At 37.8% G+C, this 27,041-nt stretch overlaps 2 protein-coding genes across 4 annotated transcripts in view; one reads left to right on the forward strand and one right to left on the reverse strand.

Moving 5' to 3' along the window:
• Spice1 (spindle and centriole associated protein 1) overlaps positions 1-17,030 on the reverse strand; it is a 50,769-nt gene extending 33,739 nt beyond the window's left edge. For 2 of the 3 annotated variants that reach the window (XM_042676923.1, XM_042676921.1), the window contains exons 1-6: positions 16,934-17,030; positions 11,953-12,051; positions 10,134-10,181; positions 7,992-8,135; positions 3,432-3,534; positions 2,021-2,112 (exon numbers count right to left, since the gene is read on the reverse strand). In XM_042676923.1, coding sequence (XP_042532857.1) covers positions 2,021-2,112; positions 3,432-3,534; positions 7,992-8,135; positions 10,134-10,181; positions 11,953-12,051 — 486 coding nt within the window. In that variant the 5' untranslated portion in view covers positions 16,934-17,030. Of the gene's footprint in view, positions 1-2,020; positions 2,113-3,431; positions 3,535-7,991; positions 8,136-10,133; positions 10,182-11,952; positions 12,069-16,933 lie in introns of all 3 variants that reach the window. The other variant, XM_042676922.1, reaches the window with a different exon arrangement.
• Positions 17,031-25,549: 8,519 nt separating this feature from the next.
• Positions 25,550-27,041, forward strand: part of Sidt1 (SID1 transmembrane family member 1) — an 85,324-nt gene continuing 83,832 nt past the window's right edge. The window contains exon 1 of the mRNA XM_042676870.1: positions 25,550-25,778. Coding sequence (XP_042532804.1) covers positions 25,563-25,778 — 216 coding nt within the window. The 5' untranslated portion in view covers positions 25,550-25,562. The remainder of the gene's footprint in view (positions 25,779-27,041) is intronic.

The following is a 27,041-nucleotide window of genomic DNA, read 5'->3' on the forward strand; positions in this document are numbered from 1 at the left end:
ATAAACAGACTAAGAACCAGACCCTGTCTTAGTCTGGTTCTCCAATCCATCTTCCACACCACAATCAATCTCACTGATTCCATTCTTCTTAAAAGCCTTTAGTGGCTCTACTCTACTTCCTGAGTCCTTAGCCCTTCAAGTCTTAGCTCCTGACTACTTCTCTAACCTCAGACCTTGCCATTTCCCCAGCCCAATGCAGAGGCATACTTTATTCATCATGTATCCAATCAGCTAGTACAAGACCTAGGCGAATAATACATGATGAGTTAAGTCTCACTTATTCCTATTATAAATAGAAAGGGTCCAGAGAACTTACATGATTTCCATTTCATCCTTTCTTGGTGATTCAAGGGTCTTTTTTTTTTTTTTTTTTTTTTTGTCAGTCATGGGGCTTGAATTCTGGGCCTGGGCACTGTCCCTCAGCTCTTCAGCTCAAAGCAAGCGCTCTACCACATGAACCACAGCGCCATTTCTAGTTTTCTAGTGGTTTATTGGCAATAAGAGTCTCACAGATTTTCCTGCCCAGGCTGGATTTGAACCGTGATCCTCAGATCTCAGCCTTCTGAGTAGCTAGAATCATAGGCGTGAGCCACCAGTGTCCAGTGACTCAAGGTTCTTTATAATAGTACTGATTTATTTTCTGAAGTCTGGAGGTCGTCTGCTTATCTATCAGTGTCTTCTCTCTCCTCCCTCACAGCCATTTATTTTTCTGTACAGTCCCTGGTATATACTAAGAAGGTTTCCTCATTGTTTTAAATTTGTTATCAGTTATAAATTGAGTAAGAATTTGGAACCATCTAGGAAAACTAGTTGTACCAATAATATTACTTTGAAATTACTAACTTAATAGGCTCAGATATGATCACAGACTCTTTGCTTTGACAGAATGAAATATCCTTTATTCATATTGCTAATACACATGTGCATGTGCATGCACCTAGACTCTTAATGACTGAAAGTGTAATTGCCAAATAGAGAACTACATTGTCTAATTTATTGAAATAAATGTATAACTTCAGTCAAACATGTAACAATTCCATAGGCTCATACTTCAAATTAAAGATTCTCCCTTTTTCCATGGAAGGTATAAGTAATTTAGGAAATTTCATTAGGCAACTAATAAGCCATAATTATTCCTATCAGCTTTTAATATTAAATTCTTCATGGGATTTTTGAAAACATACACTATACTATCACAGAATTCTAAATATTTTGAGCAAGACTTAGAATTAGTTTATAATATAGATAATTATTTTACTACTGTAATAGCATCCTCCCAGTTTTCTAGGCAGCTATATTTCAAAAGTACCTAACAACATTTAATGAAGAACTACATTTCTGGCAGTACTCTAGGTACTTTATGTAGCCTGAAACAGCTGAATGATATACATACCATCACATATATTCTAATCCTATTTGATAGGATAGGAAAGGAAAGAGGAAGGAAGGAAGGAAAGAAGGAAGGAAGGAAGGAAGGAAGGAAGGAAGGAAGGAAGGAAGGGAGGAAGGAACGGAGGGAAGGAAGAAAGACAGACAGACATCAGACACTAAAAACACTGATCCAACTCAGGAAGATATCTTTCAAATCAACTCAAAATCAAATAGCTAGTAAACAGCAGGGTAGAAGCACAAACTCACCTGATTCCCCATGGAAAACATCTGTTGCTTCTACGATGACAGATAGTGGCCATATTATTGAGTGGCATACCCCAAATGAGAATTGTATATCTTATGTAAACAATGTGATCTTGCACAAGTTATTTTATTTTTCTGAGCCTCAGTCTCTTTATCTATTAAATGTGCATAACAGGACCTATTTCCTAAATCAGCATTCAATAAATGTTGACTATTATTATAGTCTCATATTTTCATGAATTCAAATGTTATTCACATAGAAGTGCAGTATGTTCGAGCAAATCTAGCAACCACAATGAGCAATTAAGACTTTAAAATGTTTACCATATGCTTATATCAACTTAATTTCAGCCTAAGAATTATGTACTTGAAAACAGGATATTACCTGGGGTTCTATGACAGATTGGACGACAGGGTCTTGATTTACCACAACGGGCCCCTCAGAGGAATCAGGAGCCATTGTGACATTTGGAAACCCTGCAGAATGAAGTAAGTGTTGATGATTTTGTTTCAGTTAACTAAACTGATTTCACAACTTCTGGGCTGCATAGTTTTTGTCATCATGCAATCTCAAGTAGTTTCTAATAGCAGTGCACATTTATATAGTGATATATATCAGCCATTTGAAATGCTGATGTACATATACACTCAATATATATTCTATTATTATTTTACAAACCAATAAACTAATCTATAAAATAATTATAAAGACATTAAGCAACTGTCCCACAGTTCAACACTAATTAATGCTGAGACAGGCTTCAGACAAGATCAGGCATGTTCAGGGTGGTATAGCCATACATAGGAGTAGGATTCAAACTTTATACTAAAATGAATCATGTTGTTTTGAGATATTAAAATAACTTGGTTATATACATTAAAATAAATCATGTACATCTGAAAAAAAGGTAAAATGTCTCTTAAGAAACTAAAGTTGCTTTAGATTTCATATAGATTTACTAAAATTATATAAAAACACAAGCATTTTCAGTATATGTAACTTTAATATTATAAACTATTAAGTTACAATTTTAAAATCATGAAATTCTTCATATTATACCATATTCTAATAATTATAATTTATCTTTCTTTAGTTGAATAATTTATAATAATCAATAGTCTTAGTAAAGAGCAAACATTATTAGACTTCTAACCTTAATAGCCTACCTTAGAATTATTGTAATATAAATAAACTTTGAACACACGTAATATAAATAATACTGAGGTAAGGAGGTCAAGTCTGGCCAGGGCCATACTGGCCACACATTAAATAGTAGGGTCTGGCATCTTGTCTTCATGCTAAGGGAAGGAAATGCCCTGCCTCCAGTTACTGAATCTGTCAGTCCAGTGCCTGGAACTGGGATTTCCTGTGGACCTGCCCCCTGCTCAGATCCTATTTAGGCCTAACCAGCCACAATGATACCAGGCCACATGTGTCTCCATGATCATCCTGGGTCCGGTCTCCTGGCTTGTCTCCAGCCATCATGGAATCCCAATACAGCTCTCCATCGGAGCTGAATTGGTTTGTTGGTATTGTTTTTGTTCTTTCTTTCTTTTCTAGTCTGATTCCTAACCATGTTATGTGTATTTGGAAGCTGCAGGCCTTTGTAACAACTGGCTGCCTGTAGCCTGCTAACTATGTAAAAAAGACTCCAATATTCCATCTACCCAAATGTAGCTGCTGGGAAAATTCACCTTACAACAATATAATGCCTAAAAAAAGAACTTTAAAATAGTCCCAATAGTCACCTGTGGATTAATAACAAGAAGAACTTTTGCTTGAATTGAATACTTACCTGTGCGTCTCCGAGGAACATCAACAAACAGATCTTTTGCCTCAGCTATCAAATGATCAGATTTCTCCAACACATCCTGCATCTGATATTGATCAGAAAGAATCTAGACATGTGTTAATGACAAATATTATTCAGAAAAAATATATTTACTTTTCAAATCACAAAAGACCACACAAAGATACAAAGTATAACATAAACAGATCTCTGCCTTCCTAAAAATCCATCAATGGCAATGTCCTTAAGCACCAGTAGATGGGGGTATTACAATAATTAATGATTTTCAGATGCATGGATGCAATTCCAAATAATCCATATTAATTTTGTAAAACAGTACACACACAAACACAGACATACAACAAGTTTCACTTATATATGAAAACTAGCTTTTTACTTTTAATTTCTATTCCACTGTTTTTTAAATGATGGTTATAACCCAGTAACTTGATCTTATAATCCATTAATAAATTTTGATCAACAGTTTGTAAAACATATATTAAAAATAAGAATTTCTGAGCCATTAACTCAAGAGATGTTTCAACCACTAAAATAATCTTATAATCTACTAGTAAGACATAATTCAAAACTTTGAAAACATGGTATTAAAGTGTGATGCTTCTGGAAATAACAAAATGCTGAAATAAGGATACAGGTTGACCCATGGGGATGAGGGGGTTGAGGAGGTGGGGAGGGAAGGGATGGTAAGGGAAAAACAAAGGAGGAGGTAACAATGCTCAATAGGAAATGTACTCATGACCTTACTCATGTAACTGTAACCCCTCTGTACAGTATTTTTACAATAAAAAATATACAAAAAATGTGATGCTTCTATATTTATAAAAAAAGTAGGTATTTCATCATTAAGATATAGGAACTCAAAACACACCATTATAATTGTACCTCTGTTTACATACTTTCAACTTAGGGACTGCGAAAACTGTCAGCAAAGTCAGAAGCTAGACTAAAAGCAAATATAAAGAATCTCAAAAGTCCATTTTCTAACACTGACTCAAATCAATGAACATCTGGTAATATTCATATCAAAATGTTTCTAATTATATCATGTGACCTTGGTCTTTAAGGACACCGACAAAAATGAGTCATATTTTTACTTTTCCCTTCTATATAGCCAAGGTCAGCTAGCTCAGTTGGTAAGAAAAAAGTCTTGAATATGTTCCTTCCATAAAGAGGTGTTAGAATTGGATAAAGCCAAGAACACATTTGAAGCCAGAAGACTAGGCTTCTAGGCCTACACAAAAAACACAGCAAAATTCAGCCTCCTTATGTTTACTCTCCTAATAGATATGACCAGCCTGCAGGTAGTTATAAAGGTATGTACACATTGAAAACCTGTATAATACTCTAAAGATGTTTGAGGATGTTGTTACAACATAAATTATATTATCCCATGAACTAAATTTCTATTCCTATTAAGACACCTTGCAAATACATGAAATTAAGAACTTAGGAAAGAATGTAAATAAATTGTTATAATCTATCACCATACTAGAAAAATTACACGTTTATTTCCTAATGACAGTTTTGATTAACTATTTCAAAAAGCACTTACCTATCAAAATAAAGACATGAAACTGACAGAAACAAGAATTTTACTACTCATATTGATAACAACACCAATTATAATGGGGCCAAGTAAAAATATTATTCTGCTAACCTCTGCTTCCTGGGACAGAGAGATGGTTCAAATAGCCAAAGATTAGTATATTAGCCTTCCATTGCTTTCTCTAACAATACTCATTCTCTTGGAAGCTAAACTGTTTCTGCAAGTCCATCCATAGATATTACTACTTTAAATGAGTTTAAGGACCACAAGCTTATGCTTAATGATGCACATTTTGGATTTTCAAAAAGGATGAGTCAAGGTCCCTGAAAAAAAAATTACTGTAAATGCCTCATTTGTTTCATGGTAATAGAAAGCAGACAGAATTCGAAAACAGGACACTTGGAGGAGTTATTACAATTTTAGAATTTCTGAAATCCTAATGAGTTTGATAATTTATCTGAGTTTGATAATTTTCTTGAATCCCATGGCCTGGGTGAATCACATAACAAATAAAATCTAAAAATGACTTTGGCCAAAGAAATTTTCTCTATATTAATCTAGGAGCCCAAATCCAAAGGCATGAATGTAGTAGTTTTAATGTATTACAAGTCAGCCTCCATAATTAAGCTGATAGTGGCTTTTTCCTTTGGTCTCATGTCATCCCTTGAATAGACATTACAAATTTAATAACATCAAAACAAAAACTGTACCTATCCTTTGACTTAGTCATTTTCTTTTCTTTCTTTTTGTTTAGCGTTGAGGATTAAACTGAGAGCTTCATACATGCTAACTTAAGTGCTTTACTGCCAAGCTAAGACCCCAGCCTTTAACTCAACAGTTCTTTTAATAATTTATCCTAGAAATAAGCAAGTGCTCCAAAATACATTCAAGAATCTTCATTACATTATTTATAGCAACAAAGTAGGGAGCAATCTGTGGATGGCAAACATTCTTACTGATCCACCAATAGTTTTTCATCTAGTTTGCATTTAACAGAACTCCCACATTTTATCCACACATCCATCTAAGTTTCCCAACCATTTTTCCAGGAAGGATAGCCATGCACTCACTTGCTGGCCAACAAGACACAAACCCAAACTTCCATAGGATACCAGAAGTAGCATGAACTGTGTTTTCCTTTCTTCCAGCTTACATGTAACAAGGAAACTGCAATGGGCTTTTTGTACTCAACAGACAAGAAGACCTGCAGTAAGAACTTCAAGTCTTTCTATCAGCTATCAACTACTTGTGAACTCTTTCATGAGGCCAAACTAAATTTCTATTTCGTTAAAGTCAATGTTTTAAAGACCCCTTCCCCCACCAAAAAACCCAACTATACTCTATAATACATAACCCAAGTTTCCACCAATAGAATACTAGATAATTAAATTACAGTAAATCTATACTACTTGGTCATTCAAAAGAAAAAGTAGATTTCTCAATAGTGACTTTCAAGATGTTAAAAGATAACCCCACTGAGTGCTGGTGGCTCATGTCTTAACTGTAGCTATTCAGAGGCTGAGCTCTGAGGATCATGATTCAAAGCCAGCCCAGACAAGAAAGTCTGTGATCCTCTTTTCTCCAATTAAGCACTAAAAAGCCAGAAGTAGAGCTGGGGCTTCAAAGACAGAATGCTAGCCTTTAGCAAAAAAAGACAGTGCCCATGCCCTGAGTTCAAGCCCCAGGACTGAAAAAAAAAAAAGGAAACATCTAAATCTCACCAAGAGCAGAGGTTTTCAACCTGTGTAGCATATTAAAATTACACAGAAAACTGTCTTAAAAAATATCTTAATGGGGACAAACCCTGGGTTAAGTAAATCAGAAACCTTAAGTACAGCATCCAAATACAGTTTTATTTTTAATGGAGTCTCTCAATCATGATTAATCCTAAAGTGCAGCAGGGTTGAAACTATTATAGCAGTAGAGCAGGAGAAAGCAGCATTACCAAGAGAAGGCTTGAAAATTCAATCTCTCTCTCATAACTCTTCTACTTCTACAATCTTTCTCTCTTAGCTCTTCTTTCAGCTCCTACTTCTAAGCACCCATGAGAAATTCAAGATATAGTCAGTAGCCACTAGAAAGTGAAACAACAAATATTTGATGCTCTGCAAGGGTGTAGCTTTTTTTCAGATTAGATTTGTGGTTTTAGGCCTTTCAATGAGAATTAGCCTCTAACATTTTAAATAAGTGTTACTTGTCCAAGAACTACATACCTGTAAAGAAGTATTCTCTCTCAATCCATTGTCCTTTTCTCAAGCTCATGTGAAAATTTATTTGGGAGATACAATCCTTCCTGAAGATGTGTATGTAACAGTGCAATTTTATTATTAGGAACCCTAATAAATTAATTAGTCAGCCAGCCAAGTGCCATAAGTTTGCACCTGAACAAGGAACTACAAAGCACATTCCTTTCCAATTATTTCAGCTCAAATTAAAGAAAGGCTGTTTGTGTGTGTGTGCTAGTTTCCTCTTGTACTGTTTATCCCTGCATATCTGATTACTTGTCCAAATACCCAACATATGGCAAAAGGTTAAGCCAAAAAGAAATGGCATACTAGCTAGTTGGACAGGCACACAACATTCTATTCTAGTCTATCCTATTCTACTTTTGCTAAGTAATCTGACAGCATTACAACTGAACTGACAAAAATAATTATGGCAATTTATGTATATAAGGTACTAATTAAGCACAAAGGACTGTACAGATCACTTTATAGGTACTATATCATTAAAATCTCACAAAAATAAAAACATCAATTTTAAATTTTAAAGGCTGAGAATTAAATATTAGTTTAACTTACATAGCTACTTAGCTGTAGAATAAAATTTTAACCCATCATACTAGACTACAATCATCATTCCACTGCTCTTTTACAAAGTTCACATGTAGATCACTGTATAAGAATATTAGAGTCACTTAATGTGAAAGCAATTGAGGGAAAAAGACAGAATCCAATTATCACTCTTTGAACTCTATTGACAATGCATTTTAGCAGTACCTCCTTCATGATAGACAATCTTCTTTTCTCGAGATTCAAAGTTTCTGGTTTCTGTTTCTTCCATTTTCTCTTCAAAGCTTTTTCTTGAAGTTCCCAGTGTACTAATGCTCTATTCTTTGACTTGTGGATTTCATGACGTCGTATCTAGATAAAAAAGAAAAAAATACAAAGGAATCTTCTAAGTAACAAAGACATTTCCTACTCAGGATAGCCTACTGTAGTTTGAAGCCAGCCTGTGAGGAAAGTCCATGAGACTCTTATCTCTAATTAACAGTGGCACTGTGGCTCAAAGTAGTAGAGTGCTATAGCCCCTTGAGCAATAGAGATGAGGGACATAGCCCAGGCCCTGAGTTCAAGCCCCACAACCAATAAAAAACAAAACAAAACAACAACAACAAAAAACCTAATAGTCACATATTAAAGTATCATAAATCACAAAAAATAAAGATGATATTGTTTAGGACAACCAAAATATTGTGAGTATGAACTAGATATATCTAAAAAATTATTTTTACTTGTGTTAGACATAGTGACATTTTTGACATATTATTTTTTAGGTCTACACAACTATAGGAAAATTATTTCTAGGTAAACTGAATATTACTGTGACTGCAGATAAAAAATAATGTAGTATGTATTAATCTAAAAGACAGGTATTTGAATAAATGACAAATTATTTGCTACAGAGATTATCTTAACTAATTTAGACATTACACAATATACACATGTATCAAAATATTACAGTGCCCAATAAATATGTATAATTATGTCAATTAAAAATAGTTAATATTGCTGGGTGCTAGTGACTCACACCTGTAATCCTAGCTACACAGGAGACTAAGATCTGAGAAGTGCAGTTCAAAGCCAGGCCAGAGAAGAAACTCTGTGAGATTCTTATTTCAAATAATCACTACAAGGCCAAAAGTGGAGCTGTGGCCCAACTGGCAGAGCACCAGCATTGAGCAAAAATGCTAATGGATAGCACTGAGTTCAAGTCCTAGTACTGGAACAACAACAAGTTAACATTTTAAACAAAAATAAATAAATAAAAACCTATAGAAAAAAAAGAAGTAGGATAAAAGGCAAAGTAAGTTTCCTTTGGTACCAACAGCCTTCCCAACATCAAATCATTTTTAACATTCCTAAAACCGCTAAGCTTTCTTTACAAAGTGCGACAAGCACCAACCTCATGAAGTAGTACAATATAGGAAGGATTTTCTATGTGCTCAAAGAGAGCAACATTATGACAGTAAGCAGAGTGGCTATGGTAAGCCTACTAAGCTGATTTTCTGGAAAAAGGCCACATTACAAAGAAGACTGTAGAGTCCAACTGTAGCTCTACAAGAATGCTAGCTATCAAAAGATACAAGAATTTGAACTAAGAGGAGATAAGGAAAGAAAGGGACAAGTGATACATTTCTAAGCTTGGATTTTAGTTCTGTTATGAAGATAATGAAATCATGAAGTATTTTCCCCCCAACCAATGGGGCTTGAACTCAGGGCCTGGGCACTATATCCCTCAGCACTTTTGCTCAAGGCTAGTATTCTACCACTTTGAGCCACAGTGCCACTTCCGGTTTTCTGGAGGTTAATTGGAGATAAAGAGTCTCACAGATTTTCCTGCCTTTTGAACTGCCTTGAACAGCAATCCTCATTATCTCAGCCTCCTAAGTAGCTAGGATTACAGGCATGAGCCACCAGCACTTGGACCGAGGTAATTTTTTTTTTAAGCCAATTAAGATTTCAATAAGAGGTAGGGAAACTGTCCTAAGTAAGGAACATAACAGGAACAAAACAAAGACTGAAGTCCAAATGTAGAAATATACATGAAATAAATATTCAAAGGATAACTTACTATACTTACTAGATCAATATATTTGCATAAGAAAGTAATAACACAATGATGAAGACATCGATACATGAAAAGGCAGATATCTACAAGGCAATTATAAACTTCAGAAATTTGAACTATAAACTAAACTTATCTAATAAAATTCTTAAACAAACTTGTATGCCAAGGTAAAATTAGAAGGTCCAGAATATATGCTTCTAGGACATGATTGGCTTCTATACTAACGGTAAAAAAATCTAATATCAAATCAAACCTTTAATATATGACTTAATTTTTAATACTAAACTTACAAGATCTTCAGGAGTTGCTCGGTGAACTGTTAGATCATTCACAGTATTCTGCAAAAATAAATAATAAATTTTTTAAAAGATGATCTTCAGTTTAAAAAAGCCAGGTTCCTCATGAAAAATTAACAGTTACTGAAATATCTGAAAGTTTAAAATATTGAAATACTGAAACCAATTGAAAATTGATTCAAAATTCTGACACCAAAAATCACTTCTTTCTCGGAACTGTATTCTAACATAACTATTAACATGATTACTTTTAGGTATCGTATAAAAAATAACAGACGATTTTTAGGAGTCTTACAGATAATATTCAATTATATTAAAGGAATAAGGATAATAGTATATATTCAAAATGAGAAAGATTAACCAAAATTGTCATTTTCAAATTGTATTTCATAGAACTCCGGGATTCCATGAAGCCCTTGTAAAGATTCCTAACGGAAAGTGTGATCACCATAAAAATGTTCAATCATGGCAATGAAAATTGTTTTCAATAGTGCTAACAAAATTCAGGCATTCAAAAGTTATTTGGAATCGATCCTCATGAAAGAAAAAAAAGCATAATTTCATCAGTACCTTTATTGCTTAAAACTATATATTCTTGAAATTGCCTTTAAACTTAATTTATAAGCCATTTAAGAAAATGTCTTAACTATTTTAATAAAAATAGAATTACTCAGTTGACCTCTCCTCATTTACTTTTCACTCCAAAATGACTTATCACTACTTTCAAAGTCTCGTGTACCTTCAAGAAACAAAAATTTTTCCCAGCACTGGAGAGAAGACAAAAAGTAAATAAGGAAAGTTTTTACTACATTTCAAGTTAAAAAGTTTTAATCAAATTTTAGGCAATAACTACTTATTAGTAGACAGAACTTCCAACCTACCCTGAAGGTGAGAATACTTACATTATCATAAGTATTACAGGCAATCAAATAGCAACAAAACAATCTGAACACAGAAGTCTTTTGCCCCACTTCCAAAAGCTGTCAGTTTGATTGCTAAAATGGTTAGCTGCTACCCAGGAATTTGCAAGTCCAAAAGAATCCCTTAGAGTGGTTATACTCCACATTAGAAAGTAAAGCAAGCTACAGACTAATGTCTGAACTAAAAGACTACAAAAGTGTTTTTGTTTTTGTTTTTTTTTTTACAAAAATCCCCTTTGTAAAACCAGATTACATTCAGATTAAAGCATCATATGTTCTAGGCACTTAGCAAAATCTTATACTCAGCTAGTCTCTGGTGTAAGGAGCAAGAAAACAAGCATCAAAAAAAGAAAGAAAGAAAAGAAAAGAAAACAAGCATTACCCACTTTTTCAGTTAAAAATGCCACCCACATAATTATGGTATCACTGGTTGCTAAGAAAGGGTTGTCACTGATCAAGGTGCATTATACTTATAAACTGATTTGTGACATAGGAACTCCTTTGTACAACTATAAGATAATGAAAATATATATATTTTTAAGCAACAAAAATCTTTCAGGGTTCGGAGACACAAGGTAACTAGAGATGTCTTCAAGCAATGAGTTCTCAATCAAAGTGGAGATGATGGACATATTTTTTAGGACAACAGTCCCTATCCCTATTAAGATTAATTCTTCAAAGGAGCTACAAGTCACATCCCTTGTATGTATACTCTTAAAAAAAAAAAGAAAAAAAATTCTGCTTTTCCCTCCAAAACTAGGGTTATAACATGCCCTGTCATACCCTATTATATACCGAGTCCCTTTCAGAATGCCCTCCTGAGTTACTAAGGCCATGCCATCACATTGGCTACTCCACTGTAAGGCTGCATTGTTTACTATGTCAAGACTTACATCCCATTCTTGCTTCACTGAAGTTTTCTTCTTCTTTGCCTTCAGCACTTTCCTGCCACCTCCTCGGGGACCGTAACGATTCACTCTGACCAATGACATCTAAAAATAATAACAAACTGCTAGTGCCTAAGACAATAATTATGCATCACAAGAGTGGGAGAAAACATCATAACAAATGATACCATTCCTAAAATGTTGGAAGAATTTAAGCATGATGAAAGAAATGCCCTATCAAAATATTTGGAAGTATTAGAAGCTGATACTGATAATCATAATAAAAGAGGAAGTCTGTAACTCAGATTTGTTTAATAAAGAACTCTTAAATACAGAATTACTTTTAACTAGAGAACTAGGACTGTGTTAGTCTTTGCTATTAGTACAAAATTCACTATTAGTAGAAAAATGCCACTACAGAGTTAGAACATGAATACAAAGATAAGGAAAGGCAGGGAAAAAGAGAATTGGAGTTTTTATTTATAAACTCTAACGTTAAAATCATTACTAGGTACATACACACTTACCTGAAAAGTATATAAACTTGCCTGGACACATTAGGCTCATAACTCTGAAATATGTTTCAAATAATACTAAATGGAGATTATTGACTTTAACTGGAATTTGTACATTAACAAAGTTAGCTTGCTATGGACACTGAATATAACATTATAAAAATTAGAGAAAGACTAGTAGTCCTTAAAAACCAAACCAAAGAGTGTGTGTGTGTGTGTGTGTGTGTGTGTGTGTGTGTGTGTGTGTGTGTGTGTGTGTGTGTGTGTGTGTGTATGTAACACATATGTGGCTTCTACTCCAGGATCTACCAAAATAATTACAGAATTTTCCAGTTGATTTTATTTCCAATTAATCTAAACAAAAATTCTAGTATTTTCCTCTAATATTTTACTTTTTTTTCTTTTTAAGTACTAGGGTTTGAATTCAGGACCTTGCTAGTCAAGCATGCTACTTCTTAAGGCACATACTCAAACTCTTTTCACTTTAGGTATTTTTTCAGATAGAATCCCGAACTTCTTTGCCAACCTCAAACCTCAATCCTCTTACCTATTCTTCTAATGTAGCTGAGAGTACAAGAGTGAGCCACTATACCAGCTTGTTGTTTGAGATGAAGTCTTGCTAACTTTTTGTCCTGGCTGGCTTTGTATTATGATCTTCCTGATCTATACACCTCCCTAGTGGCTGGAATTAAAGGTGTGGGACATTATACCTTGTTTCATTTTGTTTTATACCTTGTTCTTATTTTGTTTTATAATTGTGATAATGATGGATATCAATATTGTGGCAGTGGTTAACAGTGGAATCAGCTAAGATATATTAGATGCTTACTATCAACCAAAATATTATTTGTCCCAAGCTCTTTAAACATATTCCTTTTAAGGTTCATTGTAAGTTCAAAAATATTTTCTATGTATTTCCTCTGTGCAGTATTTTCACAATAAAAAAAAAGAAAATAGGATCAGAAAGTGGAAATGACCAAAATGAAAAAAAAAGAAAAAAAAACACGGAAAACAATTCCAATTCCTATCAACAAGAGACTAGATCAATAAAACGTGGTATGTTGAAAAAAATCATCACTTACCTCTAAAGAGACATTTCTTAAAGTTAAAATGTAATTCCCACCAATTCAAACTTTTCCACTACCATTCACAGTTAGACTAGGATATGTGACAGTAACAACTGGGATAATTTCCGAACAGTTAATATGAAATATAACCTAAAGAACACTAGGAAGATTCATCATGTCTGGATTGGGGTGTAGGTTGCAGTGGGAAGGGAAAACTGCACACAGAGGGAGGAAGAGGGTGAATATGGTTGTAATAATCTATGTATGTGAAACAATGCTTGATAAGAAACATACTCATTATCTTGCCCATGTAATTGTAACTCCTCTGTATGGTATTCTCACAATAAAAAAAAGAAAGAAAATGGAACAAGAAAACTCGATGAGACTGTTCGGGGCAATGACAGGAAGGAGGAAGGATAAAAATGGAAGAGAGGACTCCGGTGAAGATGCACTGTATCCATGAATGGACAAATTAAAATGCAACACCATGGTATAACTAATTGATGCTAACAGCAAAAATCTGGATAAAAATGTTGAATTCCATTACTTCCTGGATGGTTCTAATATTCAAGATGATAATGATTTCATGACATTTCTGGCCATTGTTCATAAAGATTACTTCAACTCCAAAAAAAATATTCCTTTTAATGTTCATTGTAAGTTCAAAAAGTATTTTCTATTTATTATTCACATTTCAGATAAGAAAACTGAAGGACAAAGAATTAACAAACTCTTTATGTGGCAGAGACATAAAGCACATTTTAAAAGACATGAAATATAATAGAACTGAGATTCTACAGGAACCAATGAATTTATGGTGAGTTGGTTTTCCAACAAGGTTTCCAAAAAGAATAGTGTTTTCAATAATTGCTGGAACAACTTGATATACATATGAAAAAGAATAAAAGTGGACTACTACCTCACATCATACAGAAAATTTAGCTTAGAATAAATCATTTGCTGGGGATATAGCTCAGTGGCATAACATCCATGAGGTCCTGAGTACAATACATACTGCCATACACACAGAGAGAATTATATATTAAACCTAAGAGAAAAAAGCCTTAGAAGAAAACAAGTGTACAAATTTATGAACCTTGCTGAGTACTGGTGGCTCACATTTGTAATCCTAGCTACTCAGGAGGCTGAAATCTGAGTGTCACAAGTCAAAGCCAGCCCAGGCAGGAAAGTCCACTTCCAATTAACCACTAGAAAACCGGAAGTGGTGCTGTGGCTCAAAGTAGTAAGCACTAGCCTTGAGCAAAAGAGCTTAGAGACAGTGCCTGCCCAGGCCTAGAGATCAAGCCCAGAACCAAAAAAAAAAAAAAGTGCCAGAGGACAATCAAGAAAACTAAAAGATGCTGGGCATGAGTGGCTCATGCCTGTAATCATAGCTAGTCAAGAGATTGAGATCTAAGATCATAGCTCAAAGTCTGCCTAGAGAGGAAAGTCTGTGAGACTTTTTTCACCAATTAACCACCAAAAAACCAGAAGGGAAGCTGTGCCTCAAGTGGTAGAACACTACACTAGTCTTGAGCATAAAATTTTAAGAACAGTGCCCAGGTTCTGAGTTCAAGCCCCACCACCAGCACACACGCATGCACACACTCACACACACACACACACACACACACACACACACACATCAGAGTGTATCCCCATATAATAGAATATTACTTGGTAATAATAATGAATTGATATGTTCTACAGCAGACATACCTTAAAAGTATCAACTATTGAGAAAAATCTAAACACAAAGGCCACATACTGAATGATACCATTTAAAGAGAAGTTCAAAATAGGTAACTGCATAAAGACATAAAGTAAATTAGTGGTTGCAGGAAGGAAGAAATAGAAAGTGATTGCTAATACACATAGAGTTTCTGTTGGGAGCACTTAAATGTCCTGAAATCAGACAACAGTGATGGCTACACAATTCTATAAATATACTAACCCTTACACTAATTTGTATACTAATAATGGCTTCTGGTGGCAAATATAAATAACATAACCAAACAAAGAAGGGGGTGTTGTTTTAGTTTCTTGCTTATTTTGAAGTTTGGGGTTTGAACTCAGGGACTGTACAGCCTAAGCCACACTTCCTAGAAAAGTTATTTAAGCATAGATACAAAAATCAGTATAAACATTTGACTAAATGCCTAACTATTGAGACTTTATCAATGTTAATATAAATATTACATTCACTGAAATCATACTCATGTGACATACACAAATACTAAAGCCGAGATGTGCCCCTGTTGCTATGACTTAAAGTAAGCCTACTATAACAGCAACTGCTTAGGATGCCCACCTTTCTTGTTCCAGGTGAAAACCTGGTTTCACTCTTGTTCCTTTTTGTCCTAATCACAATCTATTCACTCTCTCCCTAAAATCTCTCTCATCTATCCACTCCTCCTCACTTCTATTAGGAATATTTTTGTCCAGGTTCTCTTTCTTTTTTTTTTTTTCCCAGCCGGTTTCCCTTTCACTCACTCATTCAGCTATTAAATCAGAAAACACTTTGGAAGTACTTGCTAAAAGCCAAGCATGTATGGAAGTGGGGGAGAGGGGGAGAATGTTCAAGGCAAGAGACACTGGCATAGTCTGAGAAGTTCGGTTTGACCAACAAAGATTTGGGAGGGTGACCGGCTAAAGGACAGGTTGTTCAGTGAGAAGAGGTCATGGCCTTGGGAGCCACAGCAATGTAAGCACTATCCCACAGGAAGTCACTGTAGAAGCAAAGCAAGTTATGGTGGGACTCTGGCAAAACCACCCTGTGGGAGACTGACCCAAGAGAAACAAGAACGCCTTCTCCACATTGTCCCTCTCATCAATCCTATCCAGATATGACAAAAATCCCAACCATTAACTTCCTTCCTCTTGAAGAGTTTAATGACATCCCGGTGTAGAAAGAATCCTTTCCAAGCTTTCCTCCCAAGTGATCCAATGGACCTTTCTTTCCAGTGTTTGCGGGTTTTTTCTTCTTTCTCACAAATCCCATAAATGCGAGGGCCAATCATTCTTTTTCCTCTGTTTACCTCGTTCTTAGACTGACACCTTTTCTCTATGACTTTACTCCCAGGCCCCCTCAAAACTCATTTCTCAGAAGCCTCATCCTAACATCCACTAGTCTAAATGACTACACCAGATCGCTCTAACCACAGACAAAAACCCACTGAAAGCTACACTAGCGATTCCTAGGTGGGGGCCAAAGCGGCCACACTCGGCGCGCATGCGCTGTGCCCTACGTGCCCAGGGAAAGCGCACCCGAAGCGCACACAGAACCGGGCCGCGGCCAGGTCCAGGGTGCGGAGCACCCTCGACCAGCGCTTGGAGACGCCACTCTGTTCCTCCCCGCCCTATGTAGCCCCGGCACCTAAGGCTCAACTTCGCCCCTCAACCTGCCTTGTCGTTTTCCCTCTGCTGCCTCCACGGCGACTAAAATTTCGGACTCCAGATCCGAGGAGCGCGCCACAGATTAAGGCAATCCGCGGCTTCCGGCTTGTTGCCTGGGGACCAGAGCCCCGCCCCGCGCCTCACCCTTGCGTATTTCCGGTAAGTCCGTTGCGCGGGCGCACTGGCTCTCCAGCGCTCTTCAATGAACTCCCTGCGGTCCTTAAGGCAACACCTAGAGAATTCTCCACCACAAACATGTTACCGTTCCCGCCAGGCTTCACCTATCGAACTTTTCCATGCACTTTTTTTTCTCTTTAATTTAAAAATATTTGCTACCACCTACCTGCGTGTCAGAGACTATGCTAGTTTCAATGGGATCCACAAACAAGCAAGATCCCTGCCCTCTGGAAGCATAGTAGCATAGCAGAACCTATCATTGGCACAAATGTAAAATTAAACAGGCATCTCTAGTAAGAAGGAAGCATACCAACCAGACATTTAATTTATAGGAACATATCAGTCACTCAAGAATGCTGAGATTACAAAGAAGAGTATGTCCTCAGTATTTTTGCAGAGGGAATTGAATGTTCCCTCTGTGTATATGGCAAGTTCAAGGCAAGGGAAGAAATTCAGTGTGGAGTTGAAAGAATAGTGGGTGGCTGGAGTAAAGGAAGGCTGGCCTGATAGACTGGAGCCAAGGCAGGCATGACTGCATAGAACATGAAAAGCACTTCAGTCAAAGCAGAGTTAATTTGCTCTAAAACCGCTTACTCTAGCCCCAGGCTTTCTACTGTTAAGTAGTATCTGTAACATGTATATTTCTGAATGCAGGAGCTTGCCTTTAGTGGTTTCCATTCAACTGAGGCAATTTGCTGTAAATATATTTATGGTTAATCAATATAATCTCATTGTTTATGTCCTCAGCTTCCTGACCCTGAGTTGCTGAAATCACTTGGCAATCCATCAACACTGGTCATCCATCTTTTCTAAGTGCATTCACTCTTGTAGCTGAACCTAGCAGAAGAAAGTATTCATCCATGCTGACTTTAAACTCATAATTGCTGATTTTAAGTGGAACCTTAAGGATGTTTGAATATCCTATTAAAGATCACTCCTCTATTGAGTCTCTTAACCTCCTAGATGATAGTTTTATATTTTTCTCTCATTTTCGATGTCTTCTTCTATCCTCATTCCAGCCAATGACTCTGCTTCCTACTTCATTGGTAACATTGAATTCGTCATAAGAGAACTACTATAGCCTTCCATCACTACTTCAAACGTTCTATCAGCATTTTTTTTTATCAACAGACTTCAACTTTACCTTCATGTTCAGAAGTTCAATTAACCATGAGCACAGGATATATGAAGGAAACTATATCAAGGTGCACCAAGTTTCTCAAAACCAGTGATAAATTGTAAAAATCATAAGAACAACCAGAGAAAAAGTAGTCAGATACACAGACAAAAAAGAATATTAATTTATTGTTAGAAATAAAGCAAGTAAGTAGAGCAATAGCTTAGCTATATCAAAAGGAAAAAAGAAACTTTTGACCTAGAAGTTTGGGAAAAATTTCTTTTAAAAATAAAGATGAAATAAAGAATCTTTTCACACAAATAGAAACTGATAGAATTTATTAACAGTACACACCTTACTAATATTACAGATTTCTAGATGTTAAGATCCTTCAAGCAGGAGAATTGAGTTAGAAATTTTAATCTGTATAAAGAAATAAAGATCATTAGAAATACTGTTTGGATAACACATATAAGATTTATTTTAATCTTATTAAATATGCTGTTTTAAAATATAATAAAATGTATTATGAGATCTATGATATATGTAAAATAAGGTATTGTGCAATAGCATAGAAGAATACTATTTTGAAAAATCACACTATTCTTGATGTAGTAAAATATCATTTAAAGGACCACTGTGATAAACTAAATTTTTGTTGTGTAAAAGAACTACTAACATCATTTAAAATCTTACTAGAAAGATAAATGATAATAAAATACTTGATTAATGTAAAAGTCAGATAAAATTAATAATAGAACATTATACAAATAATAAATAGCAAGATAATAAACTAATATCAAATAGCATATTAAATGTGAATGATGTAAACATCCTACTTAAAGGCAGAGATTGGCAGGTTATATTTTTAATTCAGCCTAGAAAAACAAATGCATTAAATATAAACACAAGTAAATTTAAAGTACAGGTGTGGGAAAAGAGATGTTATGCTAAAACTAATAAAATGCTGTGTTAATATCACACAAAGTAGATTTCAGAACAAAGAATATGCTAAAGGTAGAAAAGGCCATTTCATAATGGTAAGGAAAATACTACTCAAAAAGACATAACAGGCCAGACACTGGTGTCTCCTGCCTGTAATACTGCCTACTCAGGAGATTGAGATCCAGGCATTGTCGTTAGAAGCCAGCACAGGCAGGAAAGTCTATGAGACTTTCATTTCCAATTAACCATCAGAAAGTAGAGCGCTGTGGTTCAAATGGCAGAGTACTTAGTCTTTGGCAAAAAAAAAGCTCAAGACCAGTGCCCAGGCCTAGAGTTCAAGCCTCTTGAGTAGCTAGTTATAGGTGTGAGCCACCTGCTTCCGAGTCAAGATCCATATCTTTACTACTTGAGAATTCTCTGGCTCAAAGAGAATGTTTTCCCATTCCTGAAGTATGCTGTGCTATAAAAAATGGGAATGCTTTTGCAGAACAGTACTTTATCTTCTTTGATACTTTATGCCCTCTTTAAGCTAAGACTAAAGTAAGTTAAGGCATCCAAATAGGCTTTTTATGCACATAGTATATCAGAACTGAGACCTACCTGGAACAAATAGGAAAGAGGTTCAGTGAACACCTGTAATCTAACAGCACCCAGACCCTGAGATCAAGCCCTACCACTGACCAAAAAAAAGTTCTCTCTATAGATGTAGAAAGAATGTTTTCTATTCAAGGGGAAAGGGTTGTAGTTAAGTGCTGAGAGCTAAGAGTTATTTGAAATAGTTACCACTGGGGTGCTATATTTAGTCCAAAGAAAATATTGAACAAAGATGGAAGGTTTTAAGGTAAAAAGATCAGTATTGTCCAAAGAGTTTTTTCCTGGTATCCCCAAATCTCCTCTAGTTTTATATTATTTGTTTACATGTGTGAATAAAAATGTTTCAGTATGTCTTTGTTGAGAGATGAATCTATTTTTCTAGTTCTTGCGTCTTTCTGTTGTTGTTTGGCAGTCGTGCGATTTGACCTCAGTGTCTTACACTTGCTAGATGGGCATTTGACTGAGCTATGCCTCCAGCTCTTTTTGTTCTGGTTATACTTGAGCTAGGGTTTCTATTTTTACCTTCATAGTCCTGCATTTTATGCCTCCTATTTACAATTCTTCTATAGTCAAGATAATAGGCCTGTACCAACACATCCAATTTTTTATGTTGAGATGGGGGTCTTGTAAACTTTTAGTCTGGATTGGCCTGGTACCATGATCCTTCTAATCTCTATTGATAAGTAGCTCAGCTTTTTTGTGTTTTGTTTTGACCCAAAAGAAAGATCCTGTAGGTCAATCAGATCAGCTTTTCTATTCAGGAGTTCTGAATAGAACTTCGTGGGGCTTGAACTCAGGGCTTGGGTGCTGTCCCTGCGCATTTTTTTTTTTTGCTCAGGCAAGCACTCTGCCTTTGAGAAAGACAGCAGAATTCTGGTGCATGCCTGATCTAACACAGCAGATGCTTGCATCACGGCAGAAGGGGCCTTGGGGAGTCTCACTAGGGTCCACAGTGAAGGTAGTATGCAAGTGACATCTCTTGTAGAAATAAATGAAGATCACGCAAATGAAAACAAATAAAACTTGTCTAAGAGCTTGTTATTTAACAAGCAATTCTCTTAACACAAATGATAGCAGAGACTTGAAGGCCAGCAGGGAAGTAAGAAAGCTTTATAATTTAAAAAATGGCAATGTTTCAGGTAGACTCTGGTTGCATCTGGGTCTAGAGACACTGGGGGGCTCACTAGAAGCAGGGCACTTCATGATTTGAAGAGATTCTCTGATTTCCTCTGATAGAGATTGTGTTGAAAAGAGGGGGCAAATGTCTAGGCAGGCTGACTGAGTGAGTGATCAAGTCCTAATGTGCTGTGCCATTTGATTCCAAGGTTGTGGTCTGGCATCCTACATTGGTTATTACTGAGGTTATAGGTTAGCTTCCTGATCTGATTGGTACAGAGTTATAGGTCAGAGTTCTATCACCAATGTGCATTTGCATTTGTATATTCAACCTCTCACAGTGAGATTTTGGCATTGTTAACATTAAAAGCAGCTACCTGATGGACCATTTTTTTTCCAACTATTGAACCCACGGTCATCCAATGATACTATTTGTTTGCACAACTCTTTAGACTAATAATTTAATAACTTTTTTGTCAGTCGTGGTGCTTGAACTCTGGGCCCAGGCACTGTCCCTAAGCTCTTAAGCTCAGGCTAGTACTCTACCACTTGAGCCACAGCACCACTTCCGGTTTTCTGATGGTTTATTGGAGATAAGAGTCTCACAGACTCTCCTGCCCAGGCTGGCTTTGAACCATGATCCTCAGATCTCAGCTTCCTGAGTAGCTAGGTTTACATGCATGAGCCACTGGCTCCTGGCACAGACTAACATACTTTTAAATATATTCTTCCCTCTGTTTTTTTTTTTTGTTGTTGTTGGTGGTGGTGGTGGTTGTGGGGCCTGAACTCTGGGTGCTGTCCTTCAGCTCTTCAGCTCAAGGCTTGCACTCTAACACTTGAGCCATAACATGACTTCCAGCTTTTTCTGCTTATGTGGTACTAAGGAATTGAACCCAGGGCCTCATGCATGCAAGGCAAGCATTCTACCACTGAGCCACCTTTCCAGTCCCATTCTTCCCTCTTTTATATTTACAACAACTGTATGATTCTGAGATGTTAATTATCTAAGGTCTCTCAATGGCTTTGAGTTAGAATCAAAATCAGAACAATAATACAGAATTATCTGAAATACATAACTCAAATTTTATGGTACAAGCCAGGTGCTGGTCATTCACTCCTGTATCCTTACTACTTGGAGGCTATGAGCAGAAGGATTACTACTTGAGGCCAACTCAGGAAGAAAAATTTGTGAGACCCCCTTGTTAACAAGAGCTCAACACAGTGCCATGTACCTTTTATCCTAGCTACAACAAGAAGCTTAGCATATATGTGCCTGGACAAGAAGAAAACAGGCAAAATCAGCTGGTTCAGTGGTAAGAGCATCTGTCTAACAAGTATGAGGCCTAGAGTTCAAACCTTGATGCAGCTTTAAAAAGAAAAAATTATAGACATCATCTATAATGGCTCGAAAATAAATATATTACTCTTTGTGAATACTAAATTTTGTTGATACTAAATCATAGGTTGATAAAGGATCTGTTCCAATTAAACCTCATGGTTAAGGATAAAACCTTGGAAGAAAGATCATAGTTCCTTTCAAATAGCTATGAGGCTGTCATGTGGAAGATGGATTAGGTATATTCCTATGATTTCAGAGGTCTGAGCTAGTACAAGTGAATAGAAGAGAGGCAGATTTCAGCTAAGCCCGTGAAGTATGTTTCTAATGATGAGATTCTTGTCTCCAAAAGAATGCGTTGCCCTATAAAAGAAGCAGTTGGTCAGGTCTCATCATGCTTAAGTAGAATTTTATGTTCCTATATCTCTGGAGACCGCTTGAACAGGCTGTCCCAGCTTAACCTCCGAGGGCTTCATAAGTTTCAAGTTCACAAAATTTTGCTAAACTTTGAAAAGAGGCATAGATATTCACAATATACAGTTTAAATGCATTCAAATTCTAGATGAAGTTAATATGTTCTGTACGTCTCTCAAAACATTGAGCTCTATTGAAGACTTTTTTGAATTATTATTTTTACACACATGTTTATATCTTTTCTTTTTCTGATATTTTTATTGTCTCTAAGTAGTTGTACCTAACAGTTTCATGTCAACATATGAATTTATGAGTGCAATGTATTGGGATCAATGTTGCACCTTCCATCCTTCTCCCCATCTTTGCCAACCCCATCCATACCCTCAAGTTACATGGTTCCATTTTCACACATGTATATTGAATATAATTTTTACATTTACCCAACATATTCGTGTGGGCTCAAGAATTATTTTTATTATCTTTAAGTAGTTCTAGAACATATCAAAATGTAAATTATCCTAATAAGGAATAGTCTAAATCAGAGAAAAATGTTATACCAAAGGTATTCTCTTTTTGATATTTTGATGAGCTATAGAAATTCAATGAGATAAACCAACACTCTCCCACCATTAAATGGCAAGTAGTCAGATTTTAAGCTGTAATCTTATACCTTTTTTTTTTTTTTTTTGTCAGTCGTGGGCCTGAACTCTGGGCCTGGGCGCTGTCCCTGAGCTCTTCAGCTCAAGGCTAGCACTCTACCACTTGAGCCACCGCCCCGCTTCTGGCTTTTTCTGCTTATGTGGTACTGAGGATTCGAACCCAGGGCCTCAAGCATGCAAGGCAAGCACTCTACCACTGAGCCATCATCCCAGCCCCTGTAATCTTATATCTTTGAATGTGATCTTTTTCCTCTTTATGGCTCCTTTACTAGCATCGCTTCAAGTTAGCAATTCTTTTCTCCTCAGCAAAAAACTTGAATCTTAAGTAAAACATTGTCCCTTCCGGGCTATTCTGTAAGGATGACCTATGGCATCTTCTTGCTATAGAGATCCTCTCCTCACAGTCCTTACTTGCCTCTGTGAGCCTTTAAGTCTGATCTTCTCACTTAAAAAATAATTTATTGATATTATTAAGGCATTGTACAGAGGGGCTACCATTTCTTAAGCCAGGTAATGAGTACATTCCTTTTTTTCCTTTTCTGCTTTTTTCTTTCTTTCTTTCTTTCTTTTTTTTGGACAATGTCACCCAAAGTCGGATCCTCTAATTTTTGCCAGAAAGCTATTTCTGTTTTTATAATGAGATGTAGTGGCTGTCTTAAAAAAAAAAAATTAGAAGCTGGGTGCCAGTGTTGCCAGTAATCCTCACTACTCAGGTTGAGACCCAGAATATCTCAGTTCAAAGCCAGTCAGACAAGTCCAAGAGACTCTTATCTCCAATTAGCAAGCAAAATACTGACCTGGAAGTGTGGCTCAAGTGGTAAAGCACCAGCTGTGATTGAAAAGTATAGTGAGAGCGCAACCCCTTAGTTTAAGCACTAGAACATGCACAAAAGGAGAGAGAGAGAGAGAGAGAGAGAGAACAGCAACTTGGATCATGGAGTGGAAGTACACATTTGTAATATCCCAGCAGTACAACAAGAGGATCAGCAACAAAGTCAACGCCAGAGTGGGGCTACAACACAATGATTTTATTTTATTTTATTTTTGAATCTTAAGAATTCTCCTAGAGGAGTGGGAATGTGGCTTAGTGTTAGAGTGCTTGCTTTAGCATGCATGAAGCCCTGGGTTCGATTACTCAGTACTACATAAACAGAAAAGACCGGAAATGGTGCTGTGGGTCAAGTGGTAGAGTGCTAGCCTTGAGCAAAAGAAACTTAGGGACAGTGCCCAGGCCCTGAGTTCAAGCCCCAGGACAGAAAGGAAGAAAGGAAAAAAGGAAGAAGGAAGGAAGGAAGGAAGAGAGAGAGAGAAAGAGTAAGGGAGAAGGGGAGAAAGAGGAAGGAAGGAAGGAAGGAAGGAAGGAGGGAAGGAAGGAATTCTCCCAGAGTCTGGAAGAAATCTCTGCAGAGGTAAAGTAGGCATCAGGCAAGGGTGAAATAAATAAATACATAAATGCCTCCAACATGAATCTAGTTCCTCCGAGACTCCTTGGGCAGAGCTGGAAATTGTCCTCTTTACATATTTATTTTGTATGACTGTACATATTTACACGCGTACGCATATGGCGAGGGAGAGGAAACGCGATGACGTGCGCATCTCCTTAGAGAACAGGAGGTAATAAGGAAATGAAACAGGTGTCAGTAGGCTTCTCTCGAAGAAAGAGAGAATCGAGAACAGGCATAATCCACGGGCACAGGAGTTCTCGGCAGGTAGCCACGTGGAAGAGCGAAGGCGTGCAGCTGGCGAGGCACAGGCTGGCGCTTTCCTTCTGCTCTCCCGCGGCCTGGGTGCTCGTTTACTTGGAAGGGATCTTCGTTCCTCCTGGATGGCCGGGTCAGGTTGACTCTTCTAGATTCTAGTGACTATTTCTTCTTTCTGCTATTGCTTTCGTTGAGATTCAGGTGGAAAGGAGATCGATCTGTGGGCATTCTGTCTGGGTAAAGCGAGGGCATTCTCAGACATGAGACAAGGGAGACTTAGAAGGCGGAGGGGAAATCAGCTCTTCCCGCCCCCCTCCATCTCTCCTTCCCCCTGCTCTCCACCCCTGACCTCTCTTGGGGACCCCAGACAGCGCATCACTATTTGATCGGCCCTTCGCCAGCGCGCACTCGCCGGCAGGGCTTGGCCAAGACATCAGCCGCTGCGCTGCGCTGTGCTGAAGCTGGAGCCCAGCCCCGCACCGGCTTGGCGAGGGACCAGCTCCGGGATCGCCCCTTCCCCCCTGCCCGCTCCCCCCCCTCGGGGATGGCGCTGCGTCGGGGACCCATTGCGGCGCCCACCATGCCGGGCTGCCCGTGCGTCCCGCTGCTGTGCGCGCTGCTGTGCGCGCTGCCCTGGCTCCTGCGGGCTGCGGAGCCCCCCGCGCGGTCCCCAGCGCCGCGCCGCACTCCCCAAGACCCCGCCAGGGGCGCGGATTTCGATCGGGTCTACAGCGGGGTGGTGAATCTCAGCACCGAGAACATCTACTCCTTCAACTACACCAGCCAGCCTGGCCAGGTAAGAAGACGCTCCGGGGGACCCCCGCTCCACTCCTAGAACTTGACTGATAGCAGAGCGCCCTCGCTGCCCTGGGATTCCCTGAGCACCGACCTCTGGTGACCCCGGGGACTAGGAAACGCTCACTCCCTTTCTTGGGAGAAGCAATCACAGCCCCTGCCCCCAAGCTGCACCCCACCAGGATCCTGGACCCCTCCGCTCCACCTTGCGCCCCCTCCCCCGCCAACCCCCTCCTCTTCCTCGGCTTGGTGGCTGGCATTTCTGGGCTTTGCTAGCTTTCTCTGATCTTCTACGGTTCCTGGCTCCATTCAAGGCCTTTCTCTAGGAAAGTCAGGGTTTCTAGGTCTGTGGGAAGGCAGAGGAGGATTGTGCCCGCCGCCACCACCCCTCCCCTTGCAGGGAAGGAACTTCATTTGGTTTGGGTGATTCGAGACCCGTCTATCTCATAGCACTTGGGGAGGGAGAACGGCTGGGAATCTAATATGGAAATGATGTGAGAATGGACGGAAGCTGCAGAACCTCTGTGCATTCCACAGTCACTTCCTGCGTTTCTGTGCGCTTCTTACCCAATGCGCTTCAGTGGAACTGTAAGACCTGGGTCAAACACGTTCACGCTGCGGAGGTCAGCTGATGGGGGAAAGGCTCTGATGCTTAAATAAGGGTGACTGCATGCGTGAAAGTTCTAGACCTGTTTCTGACGAAAGTTGAGGTGAGACATGGGAAGATTGTTCCAGTAAGGATGCACATGTTCTGATTATGTAATGTAGAAAATGTAGCATGTACACTATATTTCTAAATAATCTCACATTATATATTATATATATATGATGTGTATATATGGTGCGTGTGTATATATATATTAAGAAAATGCTTTTTACCTTGAATACAGTATCCTCTAAGGTGGTGGGAAGAGAAAGAGGATAGGGAGAGACAGAGAGACAGAGGAAGAGAGAGAGTGTGTGTCTAACTCAGTGTCCCACCTCTGGACTTCTTCCCAGGAGAATTCTTTGTATACCTCACTGTACCAGCATTCCCTACTCATTGGGAATTACAGAGCCAGATGACTGGCTCATTCTCTGATTCTCCCTTACTGCACATCGACAAGGAATTTCTTGTATAGCGTAGGAAGGTCTAATGTGCCTGTTTGTCTCTACTCCCTGATATCTTTTGCTGTGTGTATCAAGGAAGTGTCCTAAATTCCCCCATCTCCAGTCTGGCACCAAAGCCTACTGCACTGTTGCCATGGCAGCATAGCACCCACCC

The sequence above is a fragment of the Dipodomys spectabilis genome, unplaced genomic scaffold (assembly GCF_019054845.1).
Source record: "Dipodomys spectabilis isolate Male_0828 unplaced genomic scaffold, ASM1905484v1 ptg000032l, whole genome shotgun sequence".
Lineage (NCBI taxonomy): Eukaryota > Metazoa > Chordata > Mammalia > Rodentia > Heteromyidae > Dipodomys > Dipodomys spectabilis.